This window comes from Calypte anna, chromosome 3 (genome assembly GCF_003957555.1).
Source record: "Calypte anna isolate BGI_N300 chromosome 3, bCalAnn1_v1.p, whole genome shotgun sequence".
NCBI lineage: Eukaryota > Metazoa > Chordata > Aves > Apodiformes > Trochilidae > Calypte > Calypte anna.
Window position 1 is genome coordinate 62,185,402 of NC_044246.1, and position 20,039 is coordinate 62,205,440.

Sequence of the window (20,039 nt, forward strand, 5' to 3'; positions counted from 1 at the left end):
ATTAAGCTCATTGGCTTCATGACTTCCCAGGGGTGGCTCCACATTCTTGCTGCAGAGCAGCACCCTAAGAGTATCCATCTGAACTCAAGTATTTAATCTGAAAAGTCTGAAAGCTTAAAATTGGATTGCAGCTGGTCTACAAAACAGTACCTTTGGTGGAAAACATTCAAGGCATTGGGTTTGGATCAGAACTTCAAAGAAAATTTTCAGATTATCATCTGTTAGACCAAAGGCCTCAGTAATTACATATCTAGTGGGATTGATGTAGAGACGAAAAAAATTAGGCTGAAACAGAATATAATTTGCCTTTATTTAATTTTGTCTGCAATAAGGATACATTATTTATAATGTCAGAAGAGTAATAAACTAAGATTTTCTATAAGGCATTTTAGTTATAAGGAAATGAGTTAAACAAATGATCTAATTAGGAAAATTAAAGATAAATATATTGATTCGATATGTGAGAGATGCACACATGGCTACTTAGGAAACCCTGCAGTAAGAAATTACCAAGGCCAGATTACCAGACACATATCTGCTAAAAGATTAAATCAATCAACATTGTAACTGCTTTTTCTCAAGAAACTGGGCACTGTCAAATATTCTCCTTCCAAATCATAATGTATCCCCACTGGATCAAACTTTTAGCTTGACATCAACTGTTCAATCATTGTTCGGCCTATTTTTCTTCCTTCTTCAGTAGACATAGCCTTCTTCCAGAGCTTCAGCAGCAATCCTCCTTAAGAAAAAACAGAACACGACATTGTCAAATTAAAATGGAGCACACGCAGCTCTCTGCACACAAGGGATGTTGCATGCCTGGTAACAAACACCCACCACTCTCCTGTGGGCAGTGAAATGTAGTCAAAGCTGGAGCGTGCCAATAGAGCAATAATTTCCTACATCTGTGTGTGGAGCCATAGGCCATTCATTCAGCTCAGGATCCTTGGTACTGGGCTTGTTCCCTTGCACCAGTGATGCAAGTCAGAATGATTTAAGGCACGTGCTAAGGACTTGGTCTGCGTTTGCACATAGCTTCATGGCTTATGAAGCAGTGGCTTGGTAGTCATAAGCACGCATGTCTTTTTTTTCACTCTAAAAGAAGCAAGAATCTGTACTCCTGCCAGCTATGGTCTCAAGCTAAAGAAGCAAATGATCCTAATACTCTAATCCAGGCAATGAGCAGTGGCTTTCTAAGACGTGTACCTGACCAGCCTGGCATTAGGACCTGTTTGCAGGGTAGTCATTGCCTGTTCCCCACTCCTCTCATTGCTGATCTTTCTGTTGCATAAAGGGTCTACACAGAAAATCTGGGCATGAAAAAAATCTCTGCTAGAAAACCAAGAGGAGTTTATTTTCCCGTAGAGCATGCTTTTGTATAAAACTGGCAACAATGAAGAATTGAATTTGCACAATATTTTACAAAGAATGTGAAGACTGAAGAAGACTGCAGGAAGTGCGAGGACAGCAGAAAAGGCCTCAAGTGACAGAATACATGCTTTTCTGATTGTGGATACCAGTCAGGGGCAGAGCATAAAATCCAAAGCTTCTGGCTGCCCATGAGTCAAAGCACTTTAGAGGTAGCACTTCACTGTCTCAGTACAGACCCCTGCCTGTCTGGCAGAGGCAGATAGAGGAAAATAAAGAGTAATCAAACTCTGAATCAATAAATCAGATCTCACTCTGGGTTGAACAGGAGTTCATCCTAAGAACTACTGAGACCTATGTGCTCTTGAAGCTTGCAGCGCAAGGAAAGGATTCTACGTCTCACAAGTTGTGTTTAAATTTTGGAGGCATCCAACTCTACAACTGTCATATTATGTCATCTGAGTTTTGTAGTAACAAGATCTACTGTTTCAGGTCCCTGCTGAGACTGTGGATCCAGACCCAAGTCAATTTTAGATTAAAGCTCCTTTTCTGATCAGCGAAGCAGTCACCAAGTTGAGTTAATTGCGTTTTAACTCTCATCCAAATGCAAAGCCCATCCCTTCAGAGCAGAGTGAGGGAAGTCTCCAGCCTGCAAAACCAGGAAATTCAGCTATGTATTTTGTTATGGCTGCACCTGCATGAAACTTATTCCTCTCTCTCTTTCCTTTCCTCCACCACATTCAGCATCCATGTCTCTTTTCGTCTCTCCCTCCAGTGCTGCCCTCATCTGTTCTGCTGCCCTGGAGCTCTCCTTTCCCCTTGCTGGTCCCATGTGCCCTCCTCGAGGTAGGTCAAGGAATACTGAATCGTCCAGTGCTAGGCATGGGGTGGAGCTGTTAAGGTCCCTGTTCAGGCCATGAAGGACCCTTTTGTCATGTGGAAGAAGATGTGAAGGAAACACTCTCTGATGCGAGGGTGCCCTTTTGTAACACTGAATAGCTTCATTAAACAGCCTTCCTCAACTATAAATACAGCTACTGAGAGAATTTTAAGTGAACTGAACAGACACAAGAAGGTCGCAAAAGAAATGCTCTATCTCCGGATCCACTCAGAGGACTGTAATTCTGCATCTCACCGCTGGATGGTGATGCACAACTTATTTCAGTGACAGCCCAACGTTGTCTGAGGAAACAGGCTGTGACAGTCTGACTATTCTGTTACACCAAAGACAGACAAAAATCAAAACCGGAACACTTGTGGACACACAAACCGTTGTTCATGATCATATAACTTTTTTTCTTTTTTCTTTCTTTGTAGTGATCTCAACTGATTTAATTACTTCATTTACGGTTTTTATGATTTCAGATATAAACAGCAAGCCACAAAATAGTCTTTGCGTTTTTTAAATTCCTGAGAAAAATGGAAGAAAAAATGGTAAAATCTTATGTCTCAACAACTAATGCATTTCTCTCAATGTGAAATCCTCACTGAGTATCATTGCTGCTAACCCATTGCTGGGGATAATACACCCTCTCAGCTGTGTTGTTTACTAAAGCTTCTATTTTTAGCTGTACTCTTTATTGTTAGTCTCTTGGAACTGTTTATACTATTGTATACTTAAAAAATCAGTGCTCATAAGAAGAAAGATATAGAAACAAAGAACAAGATATTTAATATACTATGGACTATAGACATTTATAGGTTGGGCTTGTACCTGATATTCGATTTGCTTTGTTAAGAGCTCTCAGTGAAAGCAGGACTCTGTTTTGCTGTGGACTGAAGTCACTAATGTTTGGGGGGACATCCCCTTTGACAAGCATCCTTGGGGGCAGGAAAGTCTGGAAGTGGTTTACGTTCTGTAAATCTGTAGAGAAGTGTGTGGCTGCAATGAAATCTACAGCAATACTCCAGTCTTTACCAAAACTTGCTTCAGGATCGGAGAAATATTTTAATCTGAAAGAGATTAAAAAGAAAAATGTAACAGACAATTGAAATCCAGTGTAGAATGTGTTAGTCTATCATTTATCCCAAATGTGGTTTGTTCAGTAGGATAACCTGATGGGTCTCAGTGCTACAGTGCCTTGAAGCCTCCTTCATCATTTTACACCTAATTTCTCCTGGCATTGCTTCCCTTGCCCAGACTAAATGCAGCTCATGACTCTGGATACAGCTGCCAAAGAGGAATCAGCATCTCATGTTAAGCCCACAGCCTGCCCACCCCTTGCAGCCTGGGCAGCCATCTCTCTATGGTCATCTTATGCTTCAAGAGCATAAGATGTTTCTTGAAGATGTTCCCAGGCTCCCTTTGCTGGCTCTAGAATTCCCAGGAGCGAAGAGTAGAGCATAAAGACAAGAGGCCTAAAGTAAGAAAGTTCATGCAGAGTTTGTTGGGATATTCTCCTTCCAAAAAAGCATGCAGGTGAGAAGATTTTCTTGGCCACTCATCCCAGTACCTGTCCTTGAACTTGGGCAGTGCATAAGCAATGCTGGTGACGTGTGCCCTCCACATGAGGCCAAGGGCTTCATCCAGGTTGAAGGAGGAGAAAACCACAGAGTTCATGGCTTTGTTGTCTGTAGACAACAGATACTGCAGCAACAGGGAGGGGAAAAGGCAGAGAAATGGGGAGAGATTTAAACCAAACAAATTTTTCAGACTTAGAGGGAAAAATATTAGTAATATAGGTTTATGAAGTGAATAAATATAAATTCAAAATATAAATGTAAGGATAACTATGACTATATATCCCCACTGAAGTTAACTAGAATTGTCATTCTTCGACTTCAACAGGTAGTGAGCCTTTTATCCTCATAGATTACCTTATGAAGTAAGAAATATTTTTATTTTTGGGATTAGGGAACAGATGAATAACAAGTATGGAGAATATCAACTTGCATAAATAAGTGTCTTTCTGAATCAGAGTTCAGCTTTTTCATTTCTTTTTCAGATGTTCAGGGAAATAAACGAACACCATTAAAACCAACACAAAGCCACAAGAGTAAAGTTCTATCTCAAATGCTTATTTTGTATTGCTAACATAAGCAGTATAGGAAGAATATAAATATAACTGGTAACAAAATAATCTCTTGGCACAGACTCGAAAATGCAGAATTATCTTAAAGGAAGGCTGTAATAACCTGTAAAAATCCTAGCCTTCTTATCTCTGACTCACTTTACATCATGATTTTCATTTTTCTGCTTGATAGTTGTTATCAATCTGTTATTGAAAGCAAGCCAAACCCTGAATCTTACAAATAACAGTAATAGCAGTTTTAAAAAGTAGTATTCCATTATCACTTCCTACCACATATGAATACAATGTAAAATTATTTACTTCAAAATAGTCCTTCCACTCATCCACAAGCTTGGGCATGCGAGACCGGCAGTCAGCAACACTGAGGCAGAAATCAGCCTTTCGCTCCTCTGGGGGCAAGATTTCTATCTGATACTGCAGCTGCCCAAAGAGGCCAGCATCCACAGCTCCCAGGAAGGGTATGACAGCCAGGTAGTAATTCATAGCTGGAACAAGAATTAAAAGGAAGTTAGCATTAATCACAAGGAAAAGAAAAATTCCTGCATAGAAAAAAAAAAAAAGCACTCTCTTGTACCAAATGAAATAGTTTCACATTGCCACTGATATAACTGTGTTCAGCAGTGGGACGTATGTACCAAAATGCACTAATGATTTATCTGTATGCACTAATTTTTAATCTGTATTGATTTAGATACAATTTGCAGTATGTGTTTCTATATATCTTTATTGCTTGTATACCTACTTATATCTCCTTTAATAGCCTTGTGTGAGATGACAATGTGCCGTATTTTGTAGAAATAGGAAAACACCTGAGAAAAGTTAATTTCTCGTAGGTTGTCATTGACAAGACATCAGAAGCCTGTCAAATATTAGTTGCAAACTAGATGCAGTAAGACTAAGGGATACTCCATGAATATTTGTTTCATTCAAAAAAAACCAAAACCAAAACCTCTTCTATGCATCTTAGGCACATAAGAAATAAAAATGGAAATACTAGTGATATTTTACTGGAAAATAATAACTTTTTAAAACTTTTATAGTTTTAAATAATATAAAATATTATAGAAAATAATAACTTTTTAAAAAAAGTTCCCTCAAGGAAAACTTCTTGGAAATTACCTCAGTTTGTTTGTTTAGGTTTATTTTAGGATAGTGGTTTCCTTTGGCGTGATCCAGAAGTTGGAACAGTCACACCCAGATGTAGGAAACTCAGATTAGGTTGTCACCAGTGCTGGCCCAAACCTTCAATGCAAGTACCCAAAGTGCTATCTGATATTCCTCATTTGAAAGATGGATTTTAAATTCTCCTCTTAATTGTCTCCTCTTTGTATGAATAAAGTTTAATAGATTTCATTGAAGAAGACCTTGGAGACCAGATGTTCCCCTGATTTGGGTGGGTGCTCCTGCACCATTACACTGAGAAGTCATTTGCTTGTGCTTGGTCTCAGAGCCACAGCCTGCCTAAGTATTTTGTGCACAGCTCCAGCAAAAGTAATCAAAACCTCACCACCTCCCATGTGTCCTTTTCCTAATCTTGGGAAACTGGTTTTGTGCCTCCTGTATGGGGGCCCAGGTAGTTATTCAGGAGGAAGTGTATGGCTAGTCAGAAGAGTAAAGGAAAAGTCCCAAGCGATGAGAATACAGTCATGCTGGGAGTCATTATTAAGCTAGGTCTTGCTGCTTGGTCACTATTTCATGAGAAGCATTGAGACATCAATTTCACATCAAAAAGTACTTAAATTCTTTAAATGAGTTTACATACATTACATATTGCTTGGGGGACACAGTAGAAAACAATGCAGAAAAGGACTTACTGAATTTTATTCTCAGTAAATATTATTGAAAGTATCCAGGAATTTTTGATGTTTTCCTTTTTGGGAAGACTAAATTATCTGGTAGTGTACTTTCGAGGAAAATGCTGAAAAAGTCAGTGCCACTGACATTGGAAATTCAGATCTTTACACTTCCGTCTGTCTTCAGTTTGTTGCTGCTTATTGGGATAATTAAAATCCCAAAACTTCAGTCTATGAGAACTCCAAAGCCAATAGTGAAGAGACAGCAATTGTCTGCTAGCTCAAATGTGCCAGGTTAAAGTATTAACTGAGCTGCTGTTGGGTACTTAAAAATCCTTCTGGATACATATTTTCAGTGTAATATAAGTAATGAAGTTATTTGGATATTGGGGGAACAAAGACTCCCTTGATTTCATTTTGCTGACCACAGTGAAGTTGTGGAGGTGCAACTGAAGGCAGAAAAGTCCTGTCAGAATTGTATTACTGAGGGTGATGCAAGAATCATAAAGATTCCTGCCTGATATTCCTACGCTAATTTTTACTTTGAAATTCTAGTATCAAAGCTGTAATTTCTACAAATGTCTGCCTATATGAATATCCATCTTGGTATTTGCCATGTGTTTATACATTCATATTTGCAGTAGCAAGACTTTTTAAAGCTGCAAACTTGAGGTTTTTTTCCTTCCTCAAATAAGTTAACAAAGTAAATTCCCTTTCATTTACTAACTCTCACTAAAGGTGTCCTGATTCAAGCTTTCAATGAAGAATTATTTAACACTGGAATTACTTTGCAATACAGAAGTCTGAGGGGAGGAAAGATTCTGACTTGCCTTCTAGAACACTAATCATATTTTGGAGAAGAACAACATTAATCGTGTATACTTACAGGACCACCAGCTTCTTTCAGACACACACAGGGCGTCTCCATCTTCATAGCCACAGGAAGTTACATGGGAAGGGTCTGCTAATCTACCTGAATTGAATCAAGCAAAATAATGCACCAATTTTTTTTTTAACTTTTCTACACAATAAATCCCACTGAGATAAGAAAAAAAAATACATATATAGGAGTAAAGCATGCAGAGTTTTGCTCAGAGAAGCAGAACAGGTTTTTTCTTCACAAAACACTGTTCCTAGAGTAGCTGAATTTCTCAGTCAATACTTCATGCAGAGTATAGTAATTTGATGGCATTTTACAGTTTTTTCCTCACAATAAATGTATTCTGAGAATTTATGGGACTGTCTGAAAGTAGGACATCACAGTGATATTTTTATGGAGATACACAGACATAAACGCGTGCATAGCTGATGCATCATTTTCAGTACAAGCAGGGCTGCTAGTGGAGGAGAGCTGTTTAATGAGCAGAAAAGCACAAATTAAATGTGCTACTAATTGTATCACCTAATTGGGTTGTGTGATACAGAATCCCTTCCAGCTTAATAACGCATACAGACATGGCCTCGGTGTGAAGTTAAGCATGCAAATGTTGTTGTATCTAATTAGCAAGGTTTTTACACATCTGTGCTGTAGCAAACATGCAAGACATTTTGCAATTATTTGTGACAGTGTGTAAGGCGTATTTTACTATAAGCATGTGATGTGGAGAATAGTCTAATTCCTGAAAGCATAATGTACATGTAAATTATGTAGTAATTAGTCATGTAGTTAGTCAGGAACTCTGCCTTAAGTGTAGGATAGGAATTACCATGGTCAGGTCCAATAATCTGAGGTATTCCAGAAGATCCCAAACTCTGTCCTGCAGAGCACTTGCTCTCTGGTTAGTCGGCTGAATGCCAACATTGACATTTCTGCCAGATTAGAACTAAAATCCATTGCATTCTTTAAAAATTAAACCACATTTTCTGATACTTTTTACTTGAGAAAGAGATGGTCATAAACTGTGTGCATAGAGATTATCCTAATTATCCTCTGTGGCTGACCAGACAGAAATTGTGCTTTGGGGCATGCTGGCTGCCCAAGCCTCTATCTTTCAGTAGCATGAACTTGCAGTGGTGAGGAATGAAGTTCAGCAAGATATTTTAAAAATTAATGGTAAGGTGGGTTTTTAAAAAATTCTACTTTGACACAGGGTACCAAAAATAGTCAGTACTTCCAAGTGGGGGTAAGAGACTATCCAGTTTCTTCTTTTTGTATAGGTAGAACTATCAGTTTAGCTCCATCTCCCAAGTGACAATTTTTCTTTCTGCAGTCTCATTACTATCAGCCATGATGTCTCAACATCATTGATTCTACTGTAAATTTAGGCAAATTACTGATTTCATTTTATAACTTTGAGTAGACTACAAATCTTTGTACCACTCTTATTAGATGGCATCTTCACTTGCCACTCATACTTTATATATGTCCGATCTATAAAAAATATTTTCTCAAGCAACATAACTTTCATGACCAGACCACATTTTTTGGAGTATTTTCAAGGATCTGCTGTTCTGCTCTATGAATTCAACTACTACTTTTGTTTGCCCAGACTTATTATGCTGCTATACAAATGTTTCAGTCATTCCTCACTGATCTAGCCAAGCTGCCTACCTGCATTAGGTTCAGCCAGTTGCTAACCTCTCTACTACATGCACCAAAATTGTGTCTTTTTCTCCCCCTTACCACTTATCCTTCAGCTTCTCAGATTCTTAACTCTCTCCAGCCATGTGATACTTCTCTTTCTACTATGTTTTCAAAATTCTAATCATGTAATTTCAAAATTATATCTTCTTGCCTACAGACCATCTTATGACTGCTTGACAGGTTACATCAGGTCTTTATCTGCCTGTGCAACCACCTGCAAATCTTCTTCTTATCCACCACATCCCTGATCTCTATTTGGGAACTGTCTCTGCAATCAGGCACGTCCTCACTTTGTGGATGAGGCCACCCTACATATCTTGATTGTTTCAAGCAAGCCACCACCTTAGCATAGCTTCTGCATCCAATAATCTTTGCATCTGTCACATGTTGGGTCAACTCTCCTGAAGCCCTAGACAACCTCTTCATCTTCTCCTCCTTTTCCTCTATGTAAGGAAGGGAAAGAGGAAAAAATTTTCCTAAATTCCAGCCAAATTTTTCTTACTGCTAGCCTCTTGCCAGGCAGTTGCCTGCTTGGATTTTTCTTACTCTACCTATTTTTCCTCCTTTTTCTCCTTTTGACTTTGCAGTTAATTATCCATTAGATGTGTCTGAATGCTGGCATCTTTCCTTCACCACCACCTGCAGTGCCTCCACTTCTTCCAAACATACAGCTTCAGACAAAACACCACCTCATGAAACTACAGATTGCAAAAATTAGGCAGATAGATGCATTTGCTCACGTCTCATTACCACAAGGCACAAGTCCCCTAAAACCTCACTGAGTATTATTCCTTTCTTCCCACCTCTCCTGGCTGGTAGAACAAGGGAAGTCAACTCCAGCTCTGAATGGAAAGCTTGACTACAAGCTGTGCTGAGAACAAAGTCTCTGATGAAACCCTGGTTATGATGCTGCAGCCTTGATCTCAAAGGATATTTCAGACCTGTCTACTTCCCTTTTGTGGCCAACAAGCAAACAAGAATGACTGCTGCAGATACCAACCAGCATCTGGGCAATGAGCCATTAGAATATGGACATCATTAAAAAAAAAAAATTAGAAAAAAATTAGAAAAAAAGACAAAAACCAACAAACAGAACAAACTTTCATTTTGGTAGAAAAAACATTTAGAAAATAATAAGATTACTCCTAAACTGATAAAAAATAGTAAATGTAAACAAATTCTAAGAGTGATAGGTGGATTTTGAATACCTGTATTAGAAATTGAATTACTAACAGAAGATAACATTAACAAACAAAACCAGCTTTTGAGTTAACAAGAACAGCACTGCAGAGTGCAGGATCTAAAATCTACCTACTGTAAATTGGAGAAAATGGGAATATCTTTTCAAAGATTTTCAGCGAACAGAAATATTGCCCATCTAAACCACAGATCTTCTGGATTCTGATGAGTCCTGGGTTTGGTAATACCCTTTCCTATTGGGAAGTTTAGTAGCTATTTCTTAACAAGGTAAGAGTATTCCCTTTTTTCAGGATTTCTCTTTCAAATTGGGATCTTTGCTCAGTATGTAAAAATTTGCACTGTCTGAGGATGTATTGGATTTGTAAAGCAGAAACCTTGGAAAGGATGACTCAGGGTGGGTCTGGTAAACACTTATCTCTTCCAGCAACTTGGAGACAAAGTTCATACCTGTACGAAATTGCCACCCATGCTGCAGTGGTAATCCCCAGAGAATATTGCCAAAATTTTGGGTTCCAAAGGATGCAAAATATTTGGCTGAAGAGTTTAGCAAGATCTTATAAATTCCCAGACGTTCAGGATAGTTCCAAGGATTGATGATAATTTTGTTGTTCTTTACTGGGAAATCCAGCAGGTTTTCAGGGGCAAGGTCCCATAGAGGGGGATACTCATCTTCGGTGGTATCTTTTTCACTCCATGTTGTGGCAGTCGCTGGACTCAGAGTAACAGTCACTATAAGAAGAGCATGTATGCCAAAGTAGGGGCACATTGTGAAGGTTTGTGACCCAGGTGTTTGCGGCTGAAGGGCTTTTATGGTGAAAGGAGAGGGTTGGGCAATAAAAGGATGACTCAGGTGCAGAGGTCTCCTTCTTTCCAGTGACCCTGACCTGGCATGGCCAGATTAGCAAACTGTGAATAATGTTTTATCTTCCCTGTGAGATCTGGGTAGCAGCAACAGATGTTTAAGAGGGATCAGTCTGACCAGAAAATGTCCAGATCTGTGCTGCCCATGACATATACCCATGCTCCCAAAAGGCTGAGGTGCTAGAGTACTGATTGTACAACAGTGTTATCAACCTCTTTGTTGAGTCTAGGAGTCTAGGAGTCACCTTCACTCTTTGTTCCTGTCTTTGCTCCTGTGCTAGAGTGCTGATTGCACAGTAGTGTTATCAACCTCTTTAAGGTTCCTGTTTAATACTAGCTGTCATCTTCCCCTTTCCTGCCTAATTCCTTTGGGTAGAAAAGGGACAGAAATAGCACAGAGTTCATCCCAGAAGAGTCAGGGTTATGTTAGGTCTGAGGTGCTCTGAGAAGAGCTCCAGATGTTGGCCAAGAAGCAGCAGTGACATACAGCAGGTGCTGCCATTGGCAACTTTGGCTTTTGGCTATGGGGCAGCAGCCTGCAACCTTCAGATTCCAACAGTATTGGAAGTAGCCAAATCAACCTGGCTGCAGCCCATGCAGCACCCGGTTAATTGTATTTTTAGTGCTTGTCTCATGTAAAAATGGGCATTATAAAGAACTAAAGCCTCCTACTAAACCTCAATGATCTTGTAGACTTCAAAGAGAATATAAAGACCACCCCTTCACTGATAAAATCAGTGTTTGATTAAGTTACACTCTAACAAAAAATGAAACTGTCCTGCTACCTTCGCCTCAAGTACTTCTACGATTTTATAATCTTGAGCTGCTTTTTCTCAGATAAGCAATGGTTACAAAAGAGCAGTCAGCAAACAGATTAATCATTCCTTATCTATGTAGTCTTTCTTTTGCATGAGAAAAACTGCAAGTGCCCATTTTCCTTGAAGTAATTGTGAGTTTTGATTGTGCTCTGTACAAGTGCCTAAAACCCAGTAGAAAAGTAAGTCAAAACTCGATGTAAACCTGTGACAGTAAATTTAAAAGAAATGTGTCAGTTCAATTCAAAACTTTTCCATCTTCTTTATTTATTTTGGAGACTTTCTAGTAAATAGCTTACCTTTTCAATGGCCACTTTTTGTTTTTGCATCCACTATTCAGAAAGAAACCCAAAGACTTTTGAAAAACAATCAGCGTTCAACAGAGATTATCACAGATCTGAGAGCACTTCTCTTAATCATGCTGACTCACAGAGGTTTCAAATAATCAAGTTTCTCTTTTGTTAAGCTTCTAGCACTGGATTTATCTAAGATAACTGTGGGCAATTAAACTTTAAGCTAGCTGTGTAGATTCCCTTGATAGTAAAAGCAGAGAATCAGGCATGTCCAGAATGTAACTCATTTAAAATACACCACTGAAAGATGTACTGCTCTTGACTGACTCTAGAGGGAGTTGAAATTCAAAATCTAACTTTAGACATCAAAAAATATTTTTAGATTTTAAAAAATCTGTATTGATTTTACCTACTTTTATATAGTAATTCCATAAATATTTTCAATTGTACTTGGGTTTTTTTCTTGAAAGACGACATTCTACGAAATAATTCTGAGGATAAATGTCATGAACTGTGTTGGTTTTATATATACATAAAATCATAGTCTGTTCTAGTTAGAAAAGGTCATTCAGGCCGTCAAGTCATACTGTTAACTTTGCACTGACAAGTCCACCACTAAACTGTGCCCATAAGCACCATATCTATGTGGCTTTTGAATACCTCCAGGATGGTGACTCAACCACTTCTCTGAGCAGCCTGTTCCAGCCCCTGACAACTCTTCTGGTTCCTTTTCTCCAGGCTAAACAACTCCACTTCCAGCAACTTCCAGTTTCTTTTCTTTGGATGCTCTCTAGCACCTTGATGTCCTTCTTGTAGTGAGGGTCCCTCAGCTGAACAAAGCATTTGAGATAAAACCTCGCCAGTGCCAAGTACAAGAGAAAAATACTTCCTTAGTTCTGATGACCACATTATTTCTGATACAAGTAAGGATGATTGCTCTTGGCCTCTTTGGCCATCTGGACACATATTTAACCTGCTGTCTACCAGAACCTTCAGATCTTTTTCCTCTGGGCAGCTTTCTAGACACTGCCCCAAGGCTGTAGCATTGCACAGGGTTGTTGTGACCAAGGTGCCAAACTCTTGGCTTTACTGAACCTCATACAACTGATCTCAGCCCTTCAATCCAACCTATCTATGTTCTGCTGTATAGCCTTCCTACTCTCAAGGAGCTCAACACTCCCACCCATGTATTAGGGTTTAATTGAAGTAATGAGCAATAAGACTCATCTGAAAAGCAAGGATGCTGAAAGGCATTATCTAGGGCACAAGATATCTGAAGGAAATCTGTGATTCTATGAAATAAAAACACAAAGGTCATAATTGTGCTAGGGCACAAATTTTTGTTGTGAACCTGAAGGGGTGAGTAAAGGTAAGGGTTATTTTTGTCATCAGTGAAAGAAGTATCCAGTCTGGGAGTTCAAACTCTTTCTATAGTGAAGGAGGAGAGTTTGACTTTTCCTGGTGAGAGATACCAGTCATTTGTATAATTTGAGTGATTTCACTTTAGGTGCCTAAGGTGAAGAGATGTGAATGAATGTTTTCATTTTTCACAGAGGTTTCACATATTTACATCCTCATGGCAGATTATATTTAGTAAAATAACCAGTTTCATGTTTGGGTGGAACTTTATTGCACATGAAAAACTGTCCTCCTGCTCTGCCACCTAGAAAGGCAGACCCTATTAACACCAGTCTGCGCAGGCACAAAAATAAGTTCTTGACATAACACTTGCCTTATATCAATTTCTGAACTATTTTATAAAAAAGTGTTTGTGCTATACACAAAATGGTAAATAGCATTAAAAAAAGAATGTAACTGCTGAATTCCTTCATTTTCTGAAGTCTGAGACTTTTGCTTTATTATGGTAACAAAAGGACTTCAACAACTCAGTTTATCTTCAGAGGGTCAAGAGGAATCTTTTTAATTAATATAATTAAAATATTATCCATGCAAAATGCTATAATTTATTTTATAGCTCTTACACAGTTTCTCCACTTATCTGTGTGGCCAAATTGGTTGATGAAGTTTTTGTAAGACTTTAAGGACAACAGCTTTCCTTTGAGGAATCTGCATTGTCATTTCCAGCTTGGAATCCAGTCCTCTTGGTCTGCTGGCTGAGTGGGGTGAGAGGAGGTTTGGTGTCATGTCAAGTGGACTTCATTGGTGTTGGTGTTTGGTCTTGAGTCAACACAACCTTTCAGGGCTGTAAGCATTTTAAATAAGTGGGAGATCAATGAAGACTGTTAGTAAAGTCAACATCATGATTCTATTAATCACTGTCTTAGTAAGTATTCTACTAGTGACTCGGTATGGTGTGCTCTCACAGACCTTGTAACAGAAACAAGTCCTGGAAAAGATTGTGGTAGATGGAAAATTCAGGTCTGGTATGTAATTGCTGTCAAGTTTCAATAGAGAATGCTGTAGTTTCCAGCTGGGTTCCATAAATTGCTTCAAGATAACTGGAGAAAAGCTGATAAGCACCAATTAGATTAGTTGAAGTGACTGTAAAAAGAAATGACAGTCCATGTTTAAGTCCCCAAACTGTCAAAATATACATTTTCTTAGTCCTGATGAGATGTACTGAGGAAGGAACTAGCAGGCCAGTGAGGAATAGGCGTCAGTAGAATGAACTCAGAAATGACTCAGAACTTTAAGTGAGGTAACCAGGGAATGTCAGTATCCTTCAGTCACATAACACAACACTGAAAGGAAAGGTTCACTCTCTTTCTTTTAGGATAAATGTCCTGAGAGGGAGAAGAATGAGCTTTCATTTATATGGACTATTGTTCTGGGTGAGCCTCTCTCTCACCTAGTACCTTTTTTTCATGCCCTTACTCTTCCACCAGTGATTGTGAGTGCTTCTTGACTGTGAGACATTCCAAGGAAAACTCAGGACCACATTGTGTCTGAAGGTATTCTTCATGTATTTCACTGGATAAACTTGTAGCAGAAAATATATTTAGGCTGCTTACCAAACTCTGTTGCTATTGTCTGCAGCTATTGCTTTGAACAAACTTTCTACTTTTTTTTTTTTTTCACAGGCCTTTGATATTCAGCAGGGGGAATCTTTCTGGCTCCAGTGTTCTCCAGCAAAACCCCATGACAGGGCTATAAAATGGATTTTAAATTGCTACTTCACTTCCCTTGGATGCAGCTGTGAGTAAAGGTCATCAGCCAAACCACATGGGTGGACCTCACCACTACTGCAGCAAGGTGCTTTGGTAAGAACATCCCAGGTATTCCAGGGGAAGTGACACTGTGTGTGTGGTAGGCTTAACATGAAGTGCTGTGTCATCCTCATATCCTGGCTCTTCCATACATCTTTGGAACTAAATTTTTTCTTCTTCATAAAACAGAATTCTCATGTCAACTATTAATCCCATTCTCTCCTCTGCAAAAACTTCACTGTGTTATCTGCTGATCTTGTCTCACCAGAAAGAGTGACCTGTGCTGCTGATCCTGTTAACTGAGGCTTTAGATTCTGCTGATAAATCCTGTTCAGGAAGGATGGTCATAATGAAACATCCAATTGGTCTTTTTTTTTTTTTTTAATAGAAACAATCTATTGAATTGGGCATGCACAGTAGCACAAATAAAATTAAATTGAAGTAAACTGAAAATGAATAATCTAGAAAATTGAATTGATAGCTTCTCTTTTAACTCTTCATCGTCACCTCTGAAATAACACATCATAAAAGATAGGCTTATTTTCATAATTTTCATTCCTTTTGGGCAGACCCCACAAAACCCCCTCTTATGCATTTAAAATTTGGTTAAACTGAAATTTATATAATCCTGAGAAATAGTGATAGTAAATTTTTAATATTATATGTCAATTTTGACTCAGAGAGAGTTACACAAATACAGCTCAAAGTCTGATTATAAATTCAACGAAGTTGTTTGGCTGGGGTTTTTTGCATATCACTAGGGAAAGAGCAAACTGCAGGGAAGAAAAGTACCAGAATCACATTGTGAGTTGGCTATTTTCGATCTTGCATTAATTATGCATCCATTTATAAGACAAATTAACTGAATCGTCACTTATATTTTTAGCATGGCATTTTAATTAGATGAAAATTAGAATAAGTGGGAATAACTAATTAGAAAGAATCAGCATAATGGCAAAGATTCATTAAAATAAAGGCACAAACATCCAAACTAGTAAATCTGTAGCTAGTGCATCAGATTAGCTGATATGAAGTATATAAAATGACAGCAGCAATTAGAAACTTGGACCACAACAGCTTTTTTTGTCATTTGGAAGGCGTAAACAATTAATTCAGAAATTTGAATCAAGAAATATTTTCACTTCTTGAAACTCAGAGATTGCAGAGCATATTTTCAGAAGGCTGTGATCCACCTTCTTCCAGCTGCAGCCATTTTCCCTAGACTGAAAAATAAGAAGAAGGGGGAGGGGAGATGCTTCCTTGCAAGAAAGGAAAGCAGAGCTAGCAAAAATATTTCTCAAATAAATAAATCAATCATTACTGTGTAAGATGAAAAAAAAAAAATTTGTTACAAGACGACTCAAAAGAAATTCAACAAAATAAAAGACAGGAGTTATAAATCACCCTTACACTTATTGCCTAATTTTGCTTCTTTCATGGGAAAGAGTAGCACTCTTGTTGTTTCTAATTGATATTTGATGTTGGTATGCTACACAGTAATTTGCTCCTGTGGTTTCATTTGCAGTAACAGAGGAAATAAGGGGATTTTCAAGAAAAACAGGTTTGTCTTGTTTAGAAAAGTGTGAATAACTCACTAGAAACAAATTCCAAATCCATTTGATTATATGTATATTTAAGACATACTTCTTACACCAAATCAATCATCTTTTAAACATAGTCATGGTAGATAGACCTAGGAAAAGTATGTAAGGAGCAAACATACACGTGGGCCGATATTAAAAGAGGGGGGTGACTGGGTATTGACAGATACTTGCACAACAAAGCTATCATTATTTTGAAATTAACTCTAATGGTAGAGCACAGAGACATGTCACACCTCCAAGTTGAGAGATGACAGGAAATACATTTTTTAAACGATATGACAATGACAATAAATGTTTCCATTGTTCATTTTTTCATGCTTTTTTTTTTTCACTCCACTTTATTTTCTGGTTGCACTCCAAAGTCCAATGCCTGGATGCTCCCAAGGACTCTGGTTCTGAGATTTCTCCCATGACATGATTTCATACACACCAGTATCAGTTCCATAATTCAGGTGTCCAATGCATTAAGCTTTATGTGAAATACATTTACTGTAGTTGACAGCTATCTGCTAATATTACACAGCAAACATATATGACCAAGTGTCACAAAGGCCCTTAGGCTTGGGACCATAATGAAAACCCTCCAGCACACAACCAGGCAACTGTGATGGAACAAGACTTTCTAGTCTATTGCCCCATGTTGCCAAAAAATTAGGCCTCGGATTAACAAAGGGATGCATGAGAAATAGATGTTTTCTTCTAAATCTGTTTGAAAGGGATTAGTTTTTGCCTTCAGGACTTCCTACTAAGTGAGAAACTGTGACAATTCATTGATTTCACTGGAAAAATGTCCAGCTTTTCAATATTCCAAATCTTCCCAGACTCCTATGGAGAACCATTTCCTCAAATCAATGTAGCATGTGACCTTACTCAGTTTCAGTCATATTTAATTAATCTCATGAAGTTCAACAAGAGCAAGTGCAAGGTCCTACATCTGGGTTTAGGCAATCCCAAGCACTGATATAGGCTGGGCAGTGACTGGCTTGGGAGCAGCCCTGAAGAAAAGGACTTGGGGGTGCTGGTGGATGAGAAGCTGAACATGAGCCATCAGTGTACACTTGCAGCCCAGAAAGCCAACCAGATCCTGGGCTGCATCAAGAGAAGTGTGGCCAGCAGGTCCAGGGAGGTGATTGTCCCCCTTTGCTCTGCTCTTGTGAGACCCAACCTGCAATATTGAGTCCAGTTCTGGAGCCCCAATTACAAGAAAGACATAGATGTGCTGGAGTGTGTCCAGAGAAGGGCCATGAGTATGATCAGAGGGCTGGAGCAGCTCTCCTGTGAAGACAGACTGAGAGAGTTGGGGTTGTTCAGTCTGGAGAGGAGAAGGCTCTGAGGAGACCTTATTGTAGCCTTCCAGTATCTGAAGGGGCCTTCAGGAAAGCTGGTGAGGGACTTTTTAGGATGTCATGGGGAATGGATTCAAACTAGAGGAGAAACGGTTTAGATTAGATGTTAGGAAGAAGTTTTACACCATGAGGGTGGTGAGACACTGGAACAGGGTGCCAAGAGAGGTGGTGGAAGCCCCATCCCTGGAAGTTTTTAAGGCCAGGCGAGATAGGGCTGTAAGCAGGAGGTGTCCCTGTCCATGGCAGGGGGTTGGAACCACCATTAAAGATCTCTTCTAACCCTGAAAATTCTATGATTCTATAATTGTCCTATTTTACTCTCATCATGAGGATGAGAATAGACATTTTTGAAAAAAATGTGTATGTCCATCAGTATCCCATCCACCTCTTTGCCTTGTTGCCACCTTCATTTCCAGAATAAACTGAGTTCATCTTCTCCCTACCTGACCCATCATTTGGGTCATGCTCTGTGGTCTCAGGGAGAGGCACAATGTGGTGCTTACTCACAGTGGGTGGCACACCACAGAAAGCCATTCTACAGAAGATGCTAGGTGATGATTTGATTTTTTTCTACTGCTTCGGTGGTGAAGGGAGCAGCTCTTCTCTTGAGGAATAAAAGTTTCCTTTCCCAGAGAGTGATGAGATGTGTTAGAGATGACTAAGAGTGGCATAGGTATAAGAAAATTTTACACTATAGCCTAGATTTAAATGAAAGACCAGGAGTAATTTTTTTTTTTTACCATAGCATAGACCTCACTACAGGCTAATTTAGACAGCCAAGCACGACCAACAGCCAAGTTTTACAGAGGCAGGTTTCTGAAGTCTGTGACTTCCTTCTGGTTTTCTGTTACATTTTCTTCTAATTAATCTAATTTTAAATGCTCATCTTTGGAGCTAGAATATCTGTATTCCTGTTTGGATTCTCTGCTTTTGAAAAAGTAATTAATAATGAAGCATTACAGTTTATTTTGTCTGATTAAGCACAATAGAATGAAAGACAGGCTCTGATTCTTGGTTTATCTTTTATACTAAAATATTGTATTAAAACTCTTTGACTTAACTTTATCTGTAAAAAAATAGTAATAAGATATTTTATATTCTTTTTCCACAACTATGAATGGTAATGGTGTGAACATAAAACAACTTCTAACCCAATTATTTTTTTCTATTTTTTTTTTTCTTTACCTAAATTCCACAATCAGACAGCTGGAAATATGGAATTTGCCTTGCAGGATCTGTTGGAATCAGCACGGGTGCCAGGTAATCTGAGGGAATAAGAGCAGCCTTCTGTGAATTTGTATATGACCACTAGATGCTGCTCTATAACTTTTCAATTGCTACATTATTTCCACGTGTAGCTAAAAGAAAAGAAAAAAAATTTTACTCAGAACTAAGTTTTAACACATTGGCAAATACTCAGATAAGCCAAACCTGTATTCCTCTTGCAGTCAACAACTGTTGAGGGATGTAATGAGAGGGTACATCTGATTTTAGGGCTCCTTGTGCTGAATCAAAAATATTTTGGTGATCCATAATGATTTTAAAGAAAACTACATAGCAAAGGTGCTTACAAAAACTGGTAAAAAAGTAGCTTTTGCCAGCAATTTTTATGTTGAATCAGGCATTATCTCTTTTCCTGCACTCAGGATAATGCCTTAAGCTGGCAGAAAGATCCCATGCCATGCTTGAACAAAGTCAGCTTGTTTTTTTGATCCAGATAGAACTTGTGATGCCAGGTAATGAGGCAGTACAAGGAAAAAGGCTGTAGCTCAGAAAAAGACTGTGGAGTCATTCTGACTTCTCCTGTTTTTTCCTGTAAGAAATAGCTTCTCTGATCTCTATGACCACTGTATGTGTGATGTCTTATATATATTTCACATTTTAGTGTCACTGTTCAACCAGCAAACAAGAGTAAATCTGAGTCTCAGACGGATATAGCTATGGATTCAGACAAATGCCTGTCCACATATTCATGA

The 20,039-nt window shown here is 38.6% G+C and overlaps 1 protein-coding gene across 1 annotated transcript; it reads right to left on the bottom strand.

Moving 5' to 3' along the window:
* Positions 1-286: 286 nt before the first annotated feature.
* On the bottom strand, positions 287-10,778 carry C3H6orf58 (chromosome 3 C6orf58 homolog). Its single transcript, XM_008497313.2, has 6 exons — positions 10,425-10,778; positions 7,080-7,166; positions 4,701-4,885; positions 3,822-3,955; positions 3,083-3,321; positions 287-739 (listed from the first exon to the last, which is right to left on the bottom strand). The coding sequence occupies exons 1-6, from the start codon at positions 10,741-10,743 to the stop codon at positions 645-647; spliced, it is 1,059 nt and encodes a 352-aa protein (XP_008495535.2). The 5' UTR covers positions 10,744-10,778; the 3' UTR covers positions 287-644.
* Positions 10,779-20,039: the final 9,261 nt, after the last annotated feature.

Excerpts from the sequence above, each read along its gene's own strand:
- C3H6orf58 (XM_008497313.2), bottom strand. The coding sequence starts at position 10,743 with ATGTGCCCCTACTTTGGCATACATGCTCTTCTTATAGTGACTGTTACT. Across the intron at positions 7,167-10,424 it reads TGGGTGGCAATTTCGTACAG|GTAGATTAGCAGACCCTTCC; the intron begins GTATGAACTTTG and ends GATTCAATTCAG. Across the intron at positions 3,322-3,821 it reads CTGCCCAAGTTCAAGGACAG|ATTAAAATATTTCTCCGATC; the intron begins GTACTGGGATGA and ends AATCTCTTTCAG.